At 50.9% G+C, this 20824-nt stretch overlaps 1 protein-coding gene across 2 annotated transcripts; it reads right to left on the bottom strand.

Moving 5' to 3' along the window:
- Positions 1-592: 592 nt before the first annotated feature.
- SPINT2 (serine peptidase inhibitor, Kunitz type 2) lies at positions 593-14640 on the bottom strand. Of its 2 annotated transcripts, XM_072125380.1 has the most exons (8): positions 14132-14639; positions 7287-7457; positions 4947-5009; positions 4706-4867; positions 4125-4178; positions 3002-3172; positions 2842-2892; positions 593-2043 (listed from the first exon to the last, which is right to left on the bottom strand). In XM_072125380.1, exons 1-8 carry the CDS (start codon positions 14475-14477, stop codon positions 1874-1876), a joined length of 1188 nt encoding a protein of 395 aa, XP_071981481.1. In that variant the 5' UTR covers positions 14478-14639; the 3' UTR covers positions 593-1873. The 2 variants fall into 2 exon arrangements, with proteins under 2 accessions (XP_071981481.1, XP_071981482.1); XM_072125381.1 differs by lacking the exon at positions 7287-7457 and having other exon boundaries at positions 14132-14640.
- Positions 14641-20824: the final 6184 nt, after the last annotated feature.

Raw genomic sequence — 20824 nt, 5'->3', positions numbered from 1 at the left:
TTTTCACAGGAAAAAAAATTGTAAAAGAAAGTTCACTGGTTTTTGAAAAGGATGTAAAAGTAAAGATGGACCGGGAACACCCCATGCCAGTCCACTCCCGCACCCCTCTCCGCCCACAAAACCTCACCTCGGCTTATACACGAGTCAATAAAAATAAATAAACTTACATACTAACCCTCCGGCGCTCCCGATGCTCAGCTCCTCTTCTGTCTTCTCTGATGTTCCAGTCCCTCGGCTCCCCTTCTTTCTGCTGAAACAATGGGCAGAGCCACGGCCATAAGTTCTGCCGGACAGCGCATACTAGGATGTCATCAGCAGCTGCAGGGAATGATGCGGCTCTGCCAGAAAGACAGAAGAGGAGCCACGCCGAGCACCAGGACCACCTAAAGGAGAGTATAAGTACTGGGGAGGCTGGCTGTATACTACCGTGGGCTGGCTATATACTGGAGGCTGTGACCAATGCATTTCCCATCCTCGCCTTATATCTTTGTGTGTCTTATTCCTGTATCACGCTGTGTAGCCTTGTATGGGGAGCACTGCTGGAGACCCCCTTCAGGAGATATGTATATAAACCACACACCTCTGCTAGACGTTCTGTATGTAGATCTTTTATTCAATGTTTATAAAGAAAGGCACATAAAACAGATCAGATTTGTTTAAAAAAAAAAATATTGAAGTCGCTCGTATTTAGAAGAACTAAAAAACAAAGAAAACAACAACACACTGACATTAGAAAACCATAGAAACTACTGTGCAGGAATAGCTGCTGCGAGAGCAATCAGTGGTAGGAAGGAAGGAAGGAGCGATACAGGAGGTCGTGTCCTCCACAATTAGAAGAACCAGCGCCACAGCCAGTCTCAGGTCGTGTGTGGTACTGCAGCTCAACCCCAGTTACTTTAATGGAGTGAAGCTGCAATATCAGACACAATCCACAGGGAGGCGCCGCTTCTAGAAGAAAGACAAAGTGTTCCCATAAACCTGAACAATCCAGACTATAACATGGACACCAACAGCTGTAAATCTACAAGAACAGACAAGATTATCTGCTATAACCACAACCGTGTGCACCCCGGATACAGAATATAAGGCCATAGTGCTATGTACAGGTAAGGTGCCATTCCCTTCCCTTTCCAGTTGGCAATTACTTGTCTGTGAATCAGCAGCCTTAAAGGGATCCCTCATCAGACATTTATGGCATCTCCAGCGCTCAGCAGCGCATGCACAGGCTCCAGGTCCAGCAATCCTAAATCTGGAGTGAGGGGTCCAACATAAGCCGAGGAGATGCCACAGATGTGTAAGGAGAACTTCCCTTCTACAGAGGAGATCAAGTTTAGCGCAGACATAGAAGAGAACAGTTCAGGTCTCGCCGGTCATTTGTCAATCTTACAGGACCTCAGGCGCGACCATAAGAGACCAGAGATACCAGCAAGACAAAGTCCATAACTCGCACACACAGTCCAGTGCATCCGACAGGAGAGATCCTTCAGTTTCAGGCTTCTAACTAAGGCACCTGTGGCGTCCAGAACGTCCCCCTCCCGCTATGGTGGGAGAAGCCGATCCCACCGGCATCTAGAGTTCAGTAAAATGACACTAAAATATAACTTATCATTCAGATAAAACTATTGAATAGAACATTTTTATAAAAACGGAGTGTAATCGCTTTTCACTGCCGAATCCTAGAACACGGCCCCATCCGGTAACCGGACACGAGGAACGATTCCCAATGTTATGGAGTGTAATTCTGGTGCTGGAGAACTCGGTACCTCTGGGGTTACATGACATTAGAGCCGGGTGAGATGGGTGATCAGTACAAGAAGATTTTATTATAGGCCTTGGTATAACATGGAGTGTTGTTACTTCCCCTCCTCCTGCACTACAGGCTGTAGGCGTTGTTCATAAGACATTCCTTGTCATCGATGGGGGTCCACATGGCCCGGAAACCTGCCGCCTCCTGATTCTTCCTCAGCACCTTCACAAAGAACAGGATCATGACGCCGATCAGTGCGGCCGCCAGGAGGGCGAGGAGGACGGGCAGAACCACAGCTGTGGGGGAAAGGGACAGACATTAGCAAGACAGCGCATCTAAAGGCATCATCATGTGCAGGACGAGAGATATATGTATATTATATGGAGAGCACATCATTTCCTGTATTATAGGTATGTGGTAGAGAGGGGTATGGAGTGCAGTACACTCAATGTATATCATGGAGCATACGCCGCCCAGATGTCATAGACTGACCCTGGTACTGATGATACAAGGAGTCCCCTGCAGTTCCAAAATGTAATCATGATCATAGGGGGAAAAAACGGACTCATTACATAATTGTGTTGCTCGGGGTCCGTCCTCTGCACTTTGGGCAGCCTGTGACATTTAGCTCTGTGCCATTTTGTTTACATGACGCCTGTGCTCCTGGACATCCCGTGCCGGGCCAGGTCACTGCTGTCACCAATCAATGGAGTAATGTGTGAATGTCACTTCATCGCTTTGAAAGAGTTTAAATATGTGATGAAAATCTGCACAAATTAGACCTGGACCTGCTGCAGAGTCAATGATCCACACGGTGTCCAGTGCCATTAACCAAGGTAGGAAGAGAAAAACTCTCCGTTTAATTATATGACCAACGGCGGATTATGTGGCCACTACATACTGGTACACGGAGAGTATGGAAACATCTCCTTTACCCCATTCTTCAGTTACCTTCAGGAATTATCCAGAGCCCATCCTACTCTATAGGAACATTGAAGAAGCAATGTGCACACAATTCTTTGTGAATATAATGCGGATACGATGACTGTGCGCCATATACCACTAGCTGTAGCATATAGTACATTGTAACTCACCAGCCATGGGGCGATGCATGACACTATGATCAGCAAAGTCATCGTCCTCTTCTAAAACACAGATAAGCACAAGTTAATTATGTATATACGCTGCATCAATTCACGACTACAGAACAATATAAAAGCTACAGGCGTCGATCTGCTGTGACTATAACCTCACCTGTGCGTCCGGAGCACATGTTCAGACACTCGGCCTCAGAGAAGTAGTTGTTCTTGTTCGCTTTGCAGCCGCCATAGGTGAACGTTTTGCAGGAACTTGATTCATGGTCAAAGAACCAGCGTGTAAAGGCAGCGCGACAAGGTCCGGTTACAGCAGGGGCGGCGCAGTAATCTGGGGGGAACAGAAGACAAAACAGCACATAAGTGACCCCCTCATTGAAGAATAATAAAGTGTATACATGCACCTGACAAGTCTGACACATCCAACCCCATCTACAGCCTCGCACAGGCATCGGGCAGGTTCATCTTACAATTTACAAGGCACAAGAAAGTCACAATTCCTGGTGCACGGCCAAGCAGATGCAGATTTTTAAGGGTTTTGCTTCTTACGTGAAAATTTTTTGAACAGTGGGCAAAATAGGTAGCAAGGCCGGGCCACGGCGGAGAATAGGGATTATATACAGGACCCGGCATAGATTGCAGTGCACCAGTGCTGTGCCACATTTACTAAGAGAATGGAAATCTTGTAAATGTGACATGTTGCACCAGTCACTTCATCTCCCCCTTGTGTTTTGCATGTACCCCCCCCCCCTTATTCTCTTGATCACTGATGCTGCATGGATAAGCCCCGTGTCACAAACTGAAGGAGTCAGTTCCACTGTCGTCAGACCTCCGCCATAAGATGTGGCTATAGATCTAGTAAGGGTCTCCAGAAGTGGCTGCACTGATAGCACATTCATTTAACCCTTACTCATAGATAGCCATCGATATGGCGTTACCAAAAAGCATCGGCTCCGCCCATCAATTAGGCTTTCAGTCGGATTGTTTTGTAGATTTGAACAGAAGCCTCTCTGAAGACTTTCTATGCCGTCAATGTAGTCACTTCTGGAGCTGGAAGTTCATACCAGATCAACCAACACTGCGCACCCCTGTTTGAATGGAGCGTGGGGTCGTGTCTGAATGTTACTGCTCCATCCAACACTACGGCAATGCCACTTCACATGCAAAACCAGTAAGGGGGTCTTCATTCTCATAGGTAGGTGGGAATCCCAGTAAGTGTAGGTGCATCCCCTGTACTGATATTATCTTTCAGTGTTGACGCTTCAAAATATTCTATGAAATACCTTTAAAGCTTTCTTTTTTCGGGGCATGGACTTTCGCAGGTTCCGGCTTTGGCGCTTTAAAAAAAAAAAAAAAAATTCTCAGTATATAATAGTAATATTATAGTAGATGTTTATCAGAGAACCAGACAGACACTAGACACGGCCACCCACCCTCGTGCCCCAGTGCCCGACCACACCAGACCTACCCACACCTAATCTACCCACACCCACCTGCGCCAGACCCACCCGCCCCAGTGCCCACACCAACCCGCGCCAGACCCACCCGCCCCAGTGCCCACACCCACCCGCGCCAGTGCCCACCCGCGCCCACCTGCGCCAGACCCACCCGCCCGTGCCCACACACACCCGCGCCAGACCAACCCGCCCCAGTGCCCACCCACACCAGACCTACCCACCCCAGTGCCCGCCCACACCCGCGCCAGACCTACCCACATCCACCCGCGCCAGACCCACCTGCCCCAGTGCCCACACCCACACGTGCCAGATCCACCTGCCCCAGTGCCCACACCCACCCCCGCTCCAGACACGGCCACCCACCCTCCCGTGCCAGACCCACAAACCACACCAAACACTAGACCTACCCACACACTTGCTGATACAATCCTCCTTTGACAGATGATTGTTTTTTGAGCCTCCGCAGCCGCCGTAGATGAAGGATTGGCAGGACATGGACTCTGCATCAAAATACCAACGAGGAAAAGCAGCTCTGCAGTTGCCGGTCACTCCGGGTCCTGAACACTCGTCTGGAGGAATAGAGAAGGAATCACTTTCTGGACTAATTTGTGTCTAAACAGAAAGATAAAGTAAAAGTCGGCGACTCACCTGAAAGAGAATTGGGGGACGCCATCCTCTTACTGGGGGGCTCAGGCTGCTCGGATTTCACAGCTAAATAATAAAAGACATCAAGATATGAGAGGACATTACAGGAGAAGGGAGCACAGGGGCCTCAGAGGATCCAACACCCGGCAAACTTTTCAGAAATCAGTAACTTTATTTCCAGCTTTCATGTCTGCAGTCAGTAGGTGACATTGGGGACCCCTCTGTGCGAGCGTTTGGGGGCCCGGCTGCTGCGACTCTTCTCCCCTGCTAAAAGCAGACAAGGATGAACCCAAAAAAAGGAAAAAGGTTAAGTGTGTAAGGGCTGAAAAATCAATAAACTTTATTACAATTCATATACAAATGATCAAATAGATCCTACAAGCATGATTAAAAACATTTAAAAGTGTACAAAAACACATACAAATAACCAAGTGGGTCAGAGTCAGATTGCCCAGACCCACATATGGCCACAGGTCAACACAAAAATATATGGATGCAATCCCCTCACAGGGATAAAGATGGAGATGTTGCCCTGAAAAACTCTGTCTAATTGCTGTCCTTAGAAAAATGGGAGAAATAGGTCAAAATGCAAATGCTCAAGGAGAGTCGGATGAAATTCCTACACAAAGCCCAGGACAGAAATAAACCTAATTGGTAGAGCCAAAAGAGTATGGCAGGGAACAAAGGTAATTCAATACAATCAGAAAACAGAGCAGAGCCCACACCATCAAACGTTCCTAATCATTATAGCCCAAGTGGGGAGAGGGAAGATTGGATCACAGACCCGTGGCCGGAGGCACCCCACGCGTTCCGTCGCTTAATCGCGACTTCCTCAGGGGTAAGTGATTAGGTTTATTTCTGTCCTGGGCTTTGTGTAGGAATTTCATCCGACTCTCCTTGAGCATTTGCATTTTGACCTATTTCTCCCATTTTTCTAAGGACAGCAATTAGACAGAGTTTTTCAGGGCAACATCTCCATCTTTATCCCTGTGAGGGGATTGCATCCATATATTTTTGTGTTGACCTGTGGCCATATGTGGGTCTGGGCAATCTGACTCTGACCCACTTGGTTATTTGTATGTGTTTTTGTACACTTTTAAATGTTTTTAATCATGCTTGTAGGATCTATTTGATCATTTGTATATGAATTGTAATAAAGTTTATTGATTTTTCAGCCCTTACACACTTACCTTTTTCCTTTTTTTGGGTTAAATTTTGCTCTTTAAGTGTGTTGGCCATCTAAACATTTGATCTCTGTGTATGAGATCATGCTTCACATTGTTTAGTCTAAAAAGCAGACAAGGAGGGAGGAGAATATACAAGTGGGGAGAGATGTACCTTGTCATATATTGCATCAGAGCAAGTTTCATATCTGAGACGAGTCAAGTTTAGAGGTTACAGGGGAAGGGACTTTCTCTTCTCTAGCACCAAGAAACAAGAATCTCATCTTTCAGATGACATCAATATTACGTTTCCTTGAGTTGCAAAACTGGACATACAGGAAGTTATACAAAAATACAATAATAGGCGGCTACTGGATCTTTATCTCGCATTTCCCAACTCCGTCTTTTGCTGTCTGTATCTCCGCTTCTTTTACATACTTGGAAACGTAAGATAATGATCCAGTATCTGCCTATTTATATGTCACTGCCTGTATGTCCAGTTCTGTAGCTCACGGAACCAGAATATTGATGTGATCTGAAAGATGAGATTCCTACCTTTAACCTCTCGGAGAGACCGCTGACTTTAAGGCCAAGGGGTTCATATCACTCGAGCACGACACAGTAGACAGGGGCTTCTGAAGTGACACTACTCCTGCAACCACTGAGCTCGGTACGAGTAGAGTCATATTTGCGGGACCTTGGAGTAGACTTTTGGTGAGATTTGACAATTCTAGAAGGACATTTCATATCCTACCTTATGGGGGTAGTAGTTTAGTGGGGTAAAACCTGCTGACAAGTTCCCTTGAATGCTACAAGCTCAGCTGAGAATCATTTTAGGAACATCTGAAGGGCCGATTGACATCTCAGGTGAGGCAGGACGGACAGATCTGTACCCGTTTTGTCACAGACTAATTAAAGTATCCAGCAACAGCGAACAAACCAAAGACACAGCAACGTTCATAACTCAGAACATAAGATACTAAAGAGACGGCGACCACAGAGACAACCAGTCAGAGAAGGGGGGAAAGAGCGGACAGGACCAAAGGCAGAGAAGGGACACCAAGGGGACCAAAGGGCAGAGAAGGGACACCAAGGGGACCAAAGGGCAGAGAAGGGACACCAAGGGGACCAAAGGGCAGAGCACATAAAGGGATACTCCATTGCACAGGACATTTCTCACCTTTCACCCCCTGACATTTGTGCAGACATTCCTCCTCTCCCATGTGGACGTTCAGGTTTAGGGCACAACCTCCAAAGGTAAAGTTTTTACAGCTCTGGGTCTCGGCATTGTACCACCACCTCAGGAAAGATCCCCGGCACATCCCTGGCTCTTTTTTGGGCAGGCAGTAATCTATCAAAGAGAAAGATCGATAAGACTCCCGGTTACTTTATGCATCGAGTAACGTCAGATGCAGCCAAGTCATTTGTGGGCAAATCCAACGTAAGCGTCTCCATGGTACCAGACTACAAACTAACAGTGTAGTCTGATCCAACAGTCCCTTCACCAAAAATCAATTCTTCCTAGGCCTTGGTATTGGGCTACAGGGATAGATCAGGGAGCAGAGTCACAAGCCCAATTCAGAGTCTAACTATGCACAGAAAGTAGAGGAGCTGCTGCCGGGTATATGACAGGTGACACGGGCACACAGGACGCATCCACAAAACTAGGACATTATTTTTCATCAATACTATTTGCAAAGTTAAAGGTTTACAGAAGTGGTAGAAACATTTGCCCCCCCATGCCCAGGTCAGCGCGGGTCATGCCCAGGTCAGCGCGGGTCATGCCCAGGTCAGCGCGGGTCATGCACCAGCCATCGTGTAGGTTTTGTAAGAGGATGTGCAGTGTAACGTCTGCTGAAACCATTGTAGGAGGAAGCGAAACAAGACACAAGGGTCACAGATCCTCTTATTACTCACAAACCGGCCGAGCAGGTTCAGTGCCGGCGCTGGATAGAGGCCGCGCTGTGGATGGGCCGGGCCGGGAACGGATCTGGGGTAATGTTCACACAGCAAGAAAGGATTGTTCCCCGAGACAATGTATTCCAGGGGGGGGGAATACATAACTACCCTCATAACTACCCCCTGACAGCAGCATAACCCTAGGGCACCCCCGGCTGCTCACAGCTGCCCCCTCCCCCCTCATAACTACCCCCAGACAGCTGCATAACCCTAGGGCACCCCCGGCTGCTCACAGCTGCCCCCTCCCCCCTCATAACTACCCCCAGACAGCAGCATAACCCTAGGGCACCCCCGGCTGCTCACAGCTGCCCCCTCCCCCCCATAACTACCCCCTGACAGCAGCATAACCCTAGGGCACCCCCGGCTGCTCACAGCTGCCCCCTCCCCCTCATAACTACCCCCTGACAGCAGCATAACCCTAGGGCACCCCCGGCTGCTCACAGCTGCCCCCTCCCCCTCATAACTACCCCCTGACAGCAGCATAACCCTAGGGCACCCCCGGCTGCTCACAGCTGCCCCCTCCCCCTCATAACTACCCCCTGACAGCAGCATAACCCTAGGGCACCCCCGGCTGCTCACAGCTGCCCCCTCCCCCTCATAACTACCTCCTGACAGCAGCATAACCCTAGGGCACCCCCGGCTGCTCACAGCTGCCCCCTCCCCCTCATAACTACCCCCTGACAGCAGCATAACCCTAGGGCACCCCTGGCTGCTCACAGCTGCCCCCTCCCCCTCATAACTACCCCCTGACAGCAGCATAACCCTAGGGCACCCCCGGCTGCTCACAGCTGCCCCCTCCCCCTCATAACTACCCCCTGACAGCAGCATAACCCTAGGGCACCCCCGGCTGCTCACAGCTGCCCCCTCCCCCTCATAACTACCCCCTGACAGCAGCATAACCCTAGGGCACCCCTGGCTGCTCACAGCTGCCCCCTCCCCCTCATAACTACCCCCTGACAGCAGCATAACCCTAGGGCACCCCCGGCTGCTCACAGCTGCCCCCTCCCCCTCATAACTACCCCCTGACAGCAGCATAACCCTAGGGCACCCCTGGCTGCTCACAGCTGCCCCCTCCCCCTCATAACTACCCCCTGACAGCAGCATAACCCTAGGGCACCCCCGGCTGCTCACAGCTGCCCCCTCCCCCTCATAACTACCCCCTGACAGCAGCATAACCCTAGGGCACCCCCGGCTGCTCACAGCTGCCCCCTCCCCCTCATAACTACCCCCTGACAGCAGCATAACCCTAGGGCAACCCCCCCCTTCGCTCTATAATACATCAAGGACCCCCCTCGCTCTCTGTGCTGCAGTAACCCATCAGCGAGGAGTCCATGGGGATTTTGCACACCTGAATCACCAGTCACAAATTCTTGCTCCAGCCCCCACCCTGTGCAGGAAATACATTACTTGACTGTGACCTAAAAATCTGGGATAATATACTGATCAGTTGGGGTTTCTCTGGTGGAGCCCCACACATCACACACACGGAGCGCCCCGCTGTTATAGTAATCGCTGTGGTGCCAATGGATATAGGAGGGGGCAGTTCTCCGCTATGTCCGTCCGTTCCATAGACAATAAATGGAGTGGGATCCGGCATATGCTGTTCAGTTGGGGTACAAAAGGACCCCTTGTGTTCCCACCATTGGAGACAGGGGTCCAAAGTTACAGTCCTCTAACTTTACCACAGATCTACAAGACATTTACTATAACCCCACCAGCCGCTCTGCAGCCTGAGCTTCAGTACAAACTGCTTTATCTTTTACATAGTTAGGCCACGTTCACACAGTGATGTCTGGAGTCCCTGCTTCCCTGACACTAATGCTGCATAGGGAATCCTATCAATAAGATGCACAGCGCCGCTCCTTGCTGTGTGGTCAGTCCGCGATCCTGCACTTTTCACATTTAGTCATCAAGGACTGATCACAGAGTGCGTATTGCGCCTTTAACAAAGGGCATCGTGTACAATCAAGTCAACACCGGAAACCGGACAACGCAAATCTGCACGTAACACGTGGTGTAGAGTCCCATGTAGTGCCGAGATCTCCGACATTAATATCCACACAGATCAAGTACCAGATCAGCAGAAAGATATACAGGTGCCAGGCGTCTACACTCCCAGGTCATAAACATTACAGCACGGTGGCTCAGTGGTTAGTACTACAGCCCTGGGGTCCTGGGTTCAAGTCCCATCCAGTCCAACATCTGCAAAGAGTTTGTATGTTCTCTCCGTGTTCACGTGGGTTTCCTCCGGGTCCTCCGGTTTCTTCCCACACTCCATACATACTGGTAGGTGATTAGATTGTGAGCCCCATTGGGGACAGGGACTGATGTGACAACCTCAGTGCAGCGCTGTGTAATCTGCATGCACCATATAAGGGAACTATTATTATAAACACGTATAGATTACTACATACACGTAGCGCTCATATCCCATCAGCACGATCCTAAATATACACATCGGAAACAGCAATGAGAAAACTATAGGACATTAAAACTTTCACCACAATCGTCCCCCAGGTGGCGCCATTGCCTATAGGACAGGACGCTGCACCCCCATGTGTGACCATTGTCCGAGGAGGAAAAGACAACCACACAAGATCGCGGCGTATACGTGCGGCAGGCGTTTCATAATATTATAGTAATCTATAGTACAGGCAGTCCCCGGGTTACATACAAGATAGGGACTGTAGGTTTGTTCTTAAGTTGAATTTGTATGTAAGTCGAAACTGTATATTTTATCATTGTAGTTCCCGACAATTTTTTTTTTTTGCCCCAGTGACAATTGGAGTTTCAAATTTTTTTGCTGTAATAGGACCAAGAATTATCAATAAAGCTTCATTGCAGACAATTTTAAGCTGATTATTGCAATCTGGGACTATTTTAAAGCATCCAGAGAGCTTCACCAGAGGTCACAGTGGGCAGAGGGGTCCGTCTGTAACTATGGGTTGTCTGTAAGTCGGGTGTCCTTAAGTAGGGGACCGCCTGTATAGTAGTTTACAGATTCTGGGGAACATATAGAAATAAAATAACTCCTAGTAATAACAGTCATGGGGGGCTATACAGACAATAAAAGCCGCTATAAAACATCCAAAACTGGACTGGAAACTAAATGCTCGGCCAACAGCTATTCCTCCCGACCCCTCCATGTACACGAACCCTCAGCTCACTTAGGGGGAGCCGGATCTCCCCTGGAAACATCCTGGGATCCACCGGATCCTTCTTTCCACCGAGGAGCAGTAATCAGTGTCACATGATCAAAGCCTCTGCCTAAAATGCCCCCAAAATATAATCGCTGAGCTCCGATTGGCCATTACATGTAGCATTACATCGGTGCAAATCGCTGGATCCCCCCACTCATCTCACCTCTATCCAGAGGAACTCCCCTTTAAGACAGGACACACATTGAAGTCCCAGAACTGGAACATAATCCAGAACTGTGCCCGGGGGGGGTGTCTGCACTTTCTAAGGTGCCACCTGTGACCCTTGTCGTGGACACGTACATGCAGTGTCCGCATTATAAGGTATAATAACACTGATCCAGCGTCTGATTGGTGGAGATCCCACAGGGCAACCACAAGTACAGCTGTAGCGTATATAGGTGTATAATTTGTACAACTTGTATAATTGTGCTAATAAGTATTATGTGTGAAACTACAGTGTGGAGGGGCTCTGGCACTGCCCACAGAGCCCCTTAGACTCATTAGCATAATTGTAACAGTTGATTTTAGAAGGAAGGAGGCCATGGATAACAAATATAAGAAGATCTCCACAGTCACAGAGCCTGGATCTATACATTTTGATGCCAGATTTCCAATATGAGCATAACCAGTGACAGGAGCCTCTCCAGCGCCCCCCGGCGGATACCATGACTATTACCTTCCCCGCACAGGCGCCCCCAGGTAGTCATTACCTTCCCCGCACAGGCGCCCCCAGGTAGTCATTACCTTCCCCGCACAGGCGCCCCCCGGCGGATACCATGACTATTACCTTCCCCGCACAGGCGCCCCCAGGTGGTCATTACCTTCCCCGCACAGGCGCCCCCAGGTGGTCATTACCATCCCCGCACAGGCGCCCCCAGGTGGTCATTACCTTCTCCGGACAGGCGCCCCCAGGTGGTCATTACCTTCCCCGCACAGGCGCCCCCAGGTGGTCATTACCTTCCCCGCACAGGCGCCCCCAGGTGGTCATTACCTTCCCCACACAGGCGCCCCCAGGTGGACACTATGGGTATTACCTTCCCGCACAGGCGCCCCCTGGTGGACATTACCTTCCCGCACAGGCGCCCCCTGGTGGACACTATGGTTATTATACAGCACAGGCGCCCCCTGGTGGACACTATGGGTATTACCTTCCCGCACAGGCGCCCCCTGGTGGACATTACCTTCCCGCACAGGCGCCCCCCGGTGGACACTATGGTCATTACCTTCCCGCACAGGCGCCCCCTGGTGGACATTACCTTCCCGCACAGGCGCCCCCCGGTGGACACTATGGTCATTACCTTCCCGCACAGGCGCCCCCTGGTGGACATTACCTTCCCGCACAGGCGCCCCCTGGTGGACACTATGGTCATTACCTTCCCGCACAGGCGCCCCCTGGTGGACACTATGGTCATTACCTTCCCGCACAGGCGCCCCCTGGTGGACACTATGGTCATTACCTTCCCGCACAGGCGCCCCCTGGTGGACACTATGGTCATTACCTTCCCGCACAGGCGCCCCCTGGTGGTCATTACCTTCCAGCACAGGCGCCCCCTGGTGGACACTATGGTCATTACCTTCCCGCACAGGCGCCCCCTGGTGGTCATTACCTTCCCGCACAGGCGCCCCCTGGTGGACACTATGGTCATTACCTTCCCGCACAGGCGCCCCCTGGTGGACACTATGGTCATTACCTTCCCGCACAGGCGCCCCCTGGTGGTCATTACCTTCCCGCACAGGCGCCCCCTGGTGGTCATTACCTTCCCGCACAGGCGCCCCCTGGTGGTCATTACCTTCCCGCACAGGCGCCCCCTGGTGGTCATTACCTTCCCGCACAGGCGCCCCCTGGTGGTCATTACCTTCCCGCACAGGCGCCCCCTGGTGGTCATTACCTTCCCGCACAGGCGCCCCCTGGTGATCATTACCTTCCCGCACAGGCGCCCCCTGGTGGTCATTACCTTCCCCGCACAGGCGCCCCCTGGTGGTCATTACCTTCCCCGCACAGGCGCCCCCTGGTGGTCATTACCTTCCCCGCACAGGCGCCCCCTGGTGGTCATTACCTTCCCCGCACAGGCGCCCCCTGGTGGTCATTACCTTCCCCGCACAGGCGCCCCCTGGTGGTCATTACCTTCCCCGCACAGGCGCCCCCTGGTGGTCATTACCTTCCCGCACAGGCGCCCCCTGGTGGTCATTACCTTCCCGCACAGGCACCCCTGGTGGTCATTACCTTCCCGCACAGGCACCCCCTGGTGGTCATTACCTTCCCGCACAGGCACCCCCTGGTGGTCATTACCTTCCCGCACAGGCACCCCCTGGTGGTCATTACCTTCCCGCACAGGCGCCCCCTGGTGGTCATTACCTTCCCCGCACAGGCGCCCCCTGGTGGTCATTACCTTCCCGCACAGGCGCCCCCTGGTGGTCATTACCTTCCCGCACAGGCGCCCCCTGGTGGTCATTACCTTCCCGCACAGGCGCCCCCTGGTGGTCATTACCTTCCCGCACAGGCGCCCCCTGGTGGTCATTACCTTCCCGCACAGGCACCCCTGGTGGTCATTACCTTCCCGCACAGGCGCCCCCAGGTGGTCATTACCTTCCCGCACAGGCGCCCCCAGGTGGTCATTACCTTCCCCGCACAGGCGCCCCCTGGTGGTCATTACCTTCCCCGCACAGGCGCCCCCTGGTGGTCATTACCTTCCCCGCACAGGCGCCCCCAGGTGGTCATTACCTTCCCCGCACAGGCGCCCCCTGGTGGTCATTACCTTCCCCGCACAGGCGCCCCCTGGTGGACACTATGGTCATTACCTTCCCGCACAGGCGCCCCCAGGTGGTCATTACCTTCCCCGCACAGGCGCCCCCTGGTGGTCATTACCTTCCCGCACAGGCGCGGCCCCGGCGCTGCTCCTCTTGTAGGTCCGGGCCCCCGGCCGCTCCCGGAGCGCGCACACGTCCAGGCCGTTGAGGCTGCAGCTGCGCAGGTAACACTTCCCGGATGACAGCTCCGCCAGGTCACACTCTGCCCGGTCACAGCAGCGCTGCCAGCACGTCCGCTCATCGTCCATGTCCTCCGGCTGCCCCAGCGCCTTCACCCCGAGCTGCGGCAGCTCCACGTCCTCCAAGCCCCAGCCGTCCCGCACCTGGAAGCCGTCACACGGGGGCTCAGGGTCCGCCATCGCCAGGGGGACCAGCAGCACCAGGAGGAGGAGCCCCGGAGCCATGGCCGCGCACTCTCCGCCTCAGCGGCGCCGCTGTCTGTGCCGAATCTGCGTCACTCGTCTCCGGATCACGTGACTCCTCTCAGCAGCCTCCGCGTCTTCCCGCGCTCCGCCAGTTACTGCGCGTCTCTGCCCCGCGCCGCAGAGTCTCCTCAGCAAGCCCCGCCCACCTGTGACGCGCACAGGTAAAGGACAAACACCCCGCCCGCGTCTCACCACGCCCACTCCTGTCTACTTCGCCTAAAGCCCCGCCCTCTCGCATCAGCAAGTGTTATACTCCCCGCCCATATGCGCTCAGGTAATGCTCCCGCCTCGCCACGCCCCCTTCCAGTCAGAGCGCAGGTGAGGAGGAGGGAGGAGCCGCCATCTTGTCTTCCTGTTACCTCAGTCCTTCCTCCTCCTCCTGTTGTGCTCATGAGTGAAACTGGTGCAGGGGCGGGGGAGCAGTTTCAGTTCTCAGTAGGAGAAGTCTTCAGGCTTCTAATAAACTATCTGTGTGTGAACAATGAGCAATCCCCAGCACAGAGCAATAACTGTGTATGGTCCAGTCAGCAGGAAGACATGTCTATTACACATCAATACAGACACAAGGTGCGCGGTGCATGAGGCAGCGTCACCCACAGGAATGTACAAAGATGGCGACAACAATATCCGGATATTTATCATCCGCACTGTGATAATACACCCGCACTGTGATAATACACACCCGCACTGTGATAATACACACCCGCACTGTGATAATACACCCGCACTGTGATAATACACACCCGCACTGTGATAATACACACCCGCACTGTGATAATACACCCGCACTGTGATAATACACCCACACTGTGATAATACACACCCGCACTGTGATAATACACCCGCACTGTGATAATACACACCCGCACTGTGATAATACACACCCGCACTGTGATAATACACCCGCACTGTGATAATACACACCCGCACTGTGATAATACACACCCGCACTGTGATAATACACCCGCACTGTGATAATACACACCCGCACTGTGATAATACACACCCGCACTGTGATAATACACCCGCACTGTGATAATACACACCCGCACTGTGATAATACACACCCGCACTGTGATAATACACCCGCACTGTGATAATACACACCCGCACTGTGATAATACACACCCGCACTGTGATAATACACACCCGCACTGTGATAATACACCCGCACTGTGATAATACACACCCGCACTGTGATAATACACCCGCACTGTGATAATACACCCGCACGGTGATAATACACACCCGCACTGTGATAATACACCCGCACTGTGATAATACACCCGCACTGTGATAATACACACCCGCACTGTGATAATACACCCGCACTGTGATAATACACCCGCATTGTGATATTACACACCCGCACTGTGATAATTCTCACCCCCACTGTGATAATACACCCGCACTGTGATAATACACACCCGCACTGTGATAATACACACCCGCACTGTGATAATACACACCAGCACTGTGATAATACACACCCGCACTGTGATAATACACACCCGCACTGTGATAATACACCCGCACTGTGATAATACACACCCGCACTGTGATAATACATACCCGCACTGTGATAATACACACCCGCACTGTGATAATACACCCGCACTGTGATAATACACCCGCACTGTGATAATACACACCCGCACTGTGATAATACACACCCGCACTGTGATAATACACACCCGCACTGTGATAATACACCCGCACTGTGATAATACACCCGCACTGTGATAATACACACCCGCACTGTGATAATACACACCCGCACTGTGATAATACACACCCGCACTGTGATAATACACCCGCACTGTGATAATACACACCCGCACTGTGATAATACACCCGCACTGTGATAATACACCCGCACGGTGATAATACACACCCGCACTGTGATAATACACACCCGCACTGTGATAATACACCCGCACTGTGATAATACACCCGCACTGTGATAATACACACCCGCACTGTGATAATACACCCGCACTGTGATAATACACACCCGCACTGTGATAATACACCCGCACTGTGATAATACACCCGCACTGTGATAATACACCCGCATTGTGATATTACACACCCGCACTGTGATAATTCTCACCCCCACTGTGATAATACACCCGCACTGTGATAATACACCCGCACTGTGATAATACACCCGCACTGTGATAATACACACCCGCACTGTGATAATACACACCCGCACTGTGATAATACACCCGCACTGTGATAATACACACCCACACTGTGATAATACACACCCGCACTGTGATAATACACCCGCACTGTGATAATACACACCCGCACTGTGATAATACACCCGCACTGTGATAATACACACCCGCACTGTGATAATACACACCCGCACTGTGATAATACACACCCGCACTGTGATAATACACCCGCACGGTGATAATACACCCGCACTGTGATAATACACACCCGCACTGTGATAATACACCCGCACTGTGATAATACACACCCGCACTGTGATAATACACACCCGCACTGTGATAATACACCCGCACTGTGATAATACACTCCCGCACTGTGATAATACACACCCGCACTGTGATAATACACCCGCACTGTGATAATACACCCGCATTGTGATAATACACACCCGCACTGTGATAATACACCCGCACTGTGATAATACACACCCGCACTGTGATAATACACACCCGCACTGTGATAATGCACACCCGCACTGTGATAATACACCCGCACTGTGATAATACACACCCGCACTGTGATAATACACCCGCACTGTGATAATACACACCCGCACTGTGATAATACACACCCGCACTGTGATAATACACACCCGCACTGTGATAATACACCCACACTGTGATAATACACCCGCACTGTGATAATACACCCGCATTGTGATAATACACCCGCACTGTGATAATACACACCCGCACTGTGATAATACACCCACACTGTGATAATACACCCGCACTGTGATAATACACCCGCACTGTGATAATACACACCCGCACTGTGATAATACACCCGCACTGTGATAATACACACCCGCACTGTGATAATACACACCCGCACTGTGATAATACACACCCGCACTGTGATAATACACCCGCACTGTGATAATACACACCCGCACTGTGATAATACACCCGCACGGTGATAATACACACCCGCACTGTGATAATACACACCCGCACTGTGATAATACACACCCGCACTGTGATAATACACACCCGCACTGTGATAATACACACCCGCACTGTGATAATACACCCGCACTGTGATAATACACACCCGCACTGTGATAATACACACCCGCACTGTGATAATACACACCCGCACTGTGATAATACACCCGCACTGTGATAATACACACCCGCACTGTGATAATACACACCCGCACTGTGATAATACACACCCGCACTGTGATAATACACCCGCACTGTGATAATACACACCCGCACTGTGATAATACACCCGCACGGTGATAATACACACCCGCACTGTGATAATACACCCGCACTGTGATAATACACCCGCACTGTGATAATACACACCCGCACTGTGATAATACACCCGCACTGTGATAATACACCCGCATTGTGATATTACACACCCGCACTGTGATAATTCTCACCCCCACTGTGATAATACACCCGCACTGTGATAATACACACCCGCACTGTGATAATACACACCCGCACTGTGATAATACACACCAGCACTGTGATAATACACACCCGCACTGTGATAATACACACCCGCACTGTGATAATACACCCGCACTGTGATAATACACACCCGCACTGTGATAATACATACCCGCACTGTGATAATACACACCCGCACTGTGATAATACACCCGCACTGTGATAATACACCCGCACTGTGATAATACACACCCGCACTGTGATAATACACACCCGCACTGTGATAATACACCCGCACTGTGATAATACACCCGCACTGTGATAATACACACCCGCACTGTGATAATACACACCCGCACTGTGATAATACACACCCGCACTGTGATAATACACCCGCACTGTGATAATACACACCCGCACTGTGATAATACACCCGCACTGTGATAATACACCCGCACGGTGATAATACACACCCGCACTGTGATAATACACACCCGCACTGTGATAATACACCCGCACTGTGATAATACACCCGCACTGTGATAATACACACCCGCACTGTGATAATACACCCGCACTGTGATAATACACACCCGCACTGTGATAATACACCCGCACTGTGATAATACACCCGCACTGTGATAATACACCCGCATTGTGATATTACACACCCGCACTGTGATAATTCTCACCCCCACTGTGATAATACACCCGCACTGTGATAATACACCCGCACTGTGATAATACACCCGCACTGTGATAATACACACCCGCACTGTGATAATACACACCCGCACTGTGATAATACACCCGCACTGTGATAATACACACCCACACTGTGATAATACACACCCGCACTGTGATAATACACCCGCACTGTGATAATACACACCCGCACTGTGATAATACACCCGCACTGTGATAATACACACCCGCACTGTGATAATACACACCCGCACTGTGATAATACACACCCGCACTGTGATAATACACCCGCACGGTGATAATACACCCGCACTGTGATAATACACACCCGCACTGTGATAATACACCCGCACTGTGATAATACACACCCGCACTGTGATAATACACACCCGCACTGTGATAATACACCCGCACTGTGATAATACACTCCCGCACTGTGATAATACACACCCGCACTGTGATAATACACCCGCACTGTGATAATACACCCGCATTGTGATAATACACACCCGCACTGTGATAATACACCCGCACTGTGATAATACACACCCGCACTGTGATAATACACACCCGCACTGTGATAATGCACACCCGCACTGTGATAATACACCCGCACTGTGATAATACACACCCGCACTGTGATAATACACCCGCACTGTGATAATACACACCCGCACTGTGATAATACACACCCGCACTGTGATAATACACACCCGCACTGTGATAATACACCCACACTGTGATAATACACCCGCACTGTGATAATACACCCGCATTGTGATAATACACACCCGCACTGTGATAATACACCCGCACTGTGATAATACACCCGCACTGTGATAATACACACCCGCACTGTGATAATACACCCGCACTGTGATAATACACCCGCATTGTGATATTACACCCGCACTGTGATAATACACACCCGCACTGTGATAATACACACCCGCACTGTGATAATACACACCCGCACTGTGATAATACACCCGCACTGTGATAATACACACCCGCACTGTGATAATACACCCGCACTGTGATAATACACACCCGCACTGTGATAATACACACCCGCACTGTGATAATACACCCGCACTGTGATAATACACCCGCACTGTGATAATACACACCCGCACTGTGATAATACACACCCGCACTGTGATAATACACCCGCACTGTGATAATACACCCGCACTGTGATAATACACCCGCATTGTGATATTACACACCCGCACTGTGATATTACACACCCGCACTGTGATAATTCTCACCCCCACTGTGATAATACACCCGCACTGTGATAATACACCCGCACTGTGATAATACACACCCGCACTGTGATAATACACACCCGCACTGTGATAATACACACCCGCACTGTGATAATACACCCGCACTGTGATAATACACCCGCACTGTGATAATACACACCCGCACTGTGATAATACACCCGCACTGAGATATTACACACCCGCACTGTGATAATACACCCGCACTGTGATAATACACCCGCACTGTGATAATACACACCCGCACTGTGATAATACACCCGCACTGTGATAATACACCCGCACTGTGATAATACACCCGCACGGTGATAATAAACACCCGCACTGTGATAATACACACCCGCACTGTGATAATACACCCGCACTGTGATAATACACCCGCACGGTGATAATACACACCCGCACTGTGATAATACACACCGGCACTGTGATAATACACACCCGCACTGTGATAATACACCCGCACTGTGATAATACACACCCGCACTGTGATAATACACACCCGCACTGTGATAATACACACCCGCACTGTGATAATACACACCCGCACTGTGATAATACACACCCGCACTGTGATAATACACCCGCACTGTGATAATACACACCCGCACTGTGATAATACACCCGCACGGTGATAATACACACCCGCACTGTGATAATACACCCGCACTGTGAT

This window comes from Engystomops pustulosus, chromosome 9 (genome assembly GCF_040894005.1).
Source record: "Engystomops pustulosus chromosome 9, aEngPut4.maternal, whole genome shotgun sequence".
NCBI lineage: Eukaryota > Metazoa > Chordata > Amphibia > Anura > Leptodactylidae > Engystomops > Engystomops pustulosus.
Note: the sequence above shows the minus strand (reverse complement) of the source record. Positions and strands in the feature narration are given on the sequence as shown.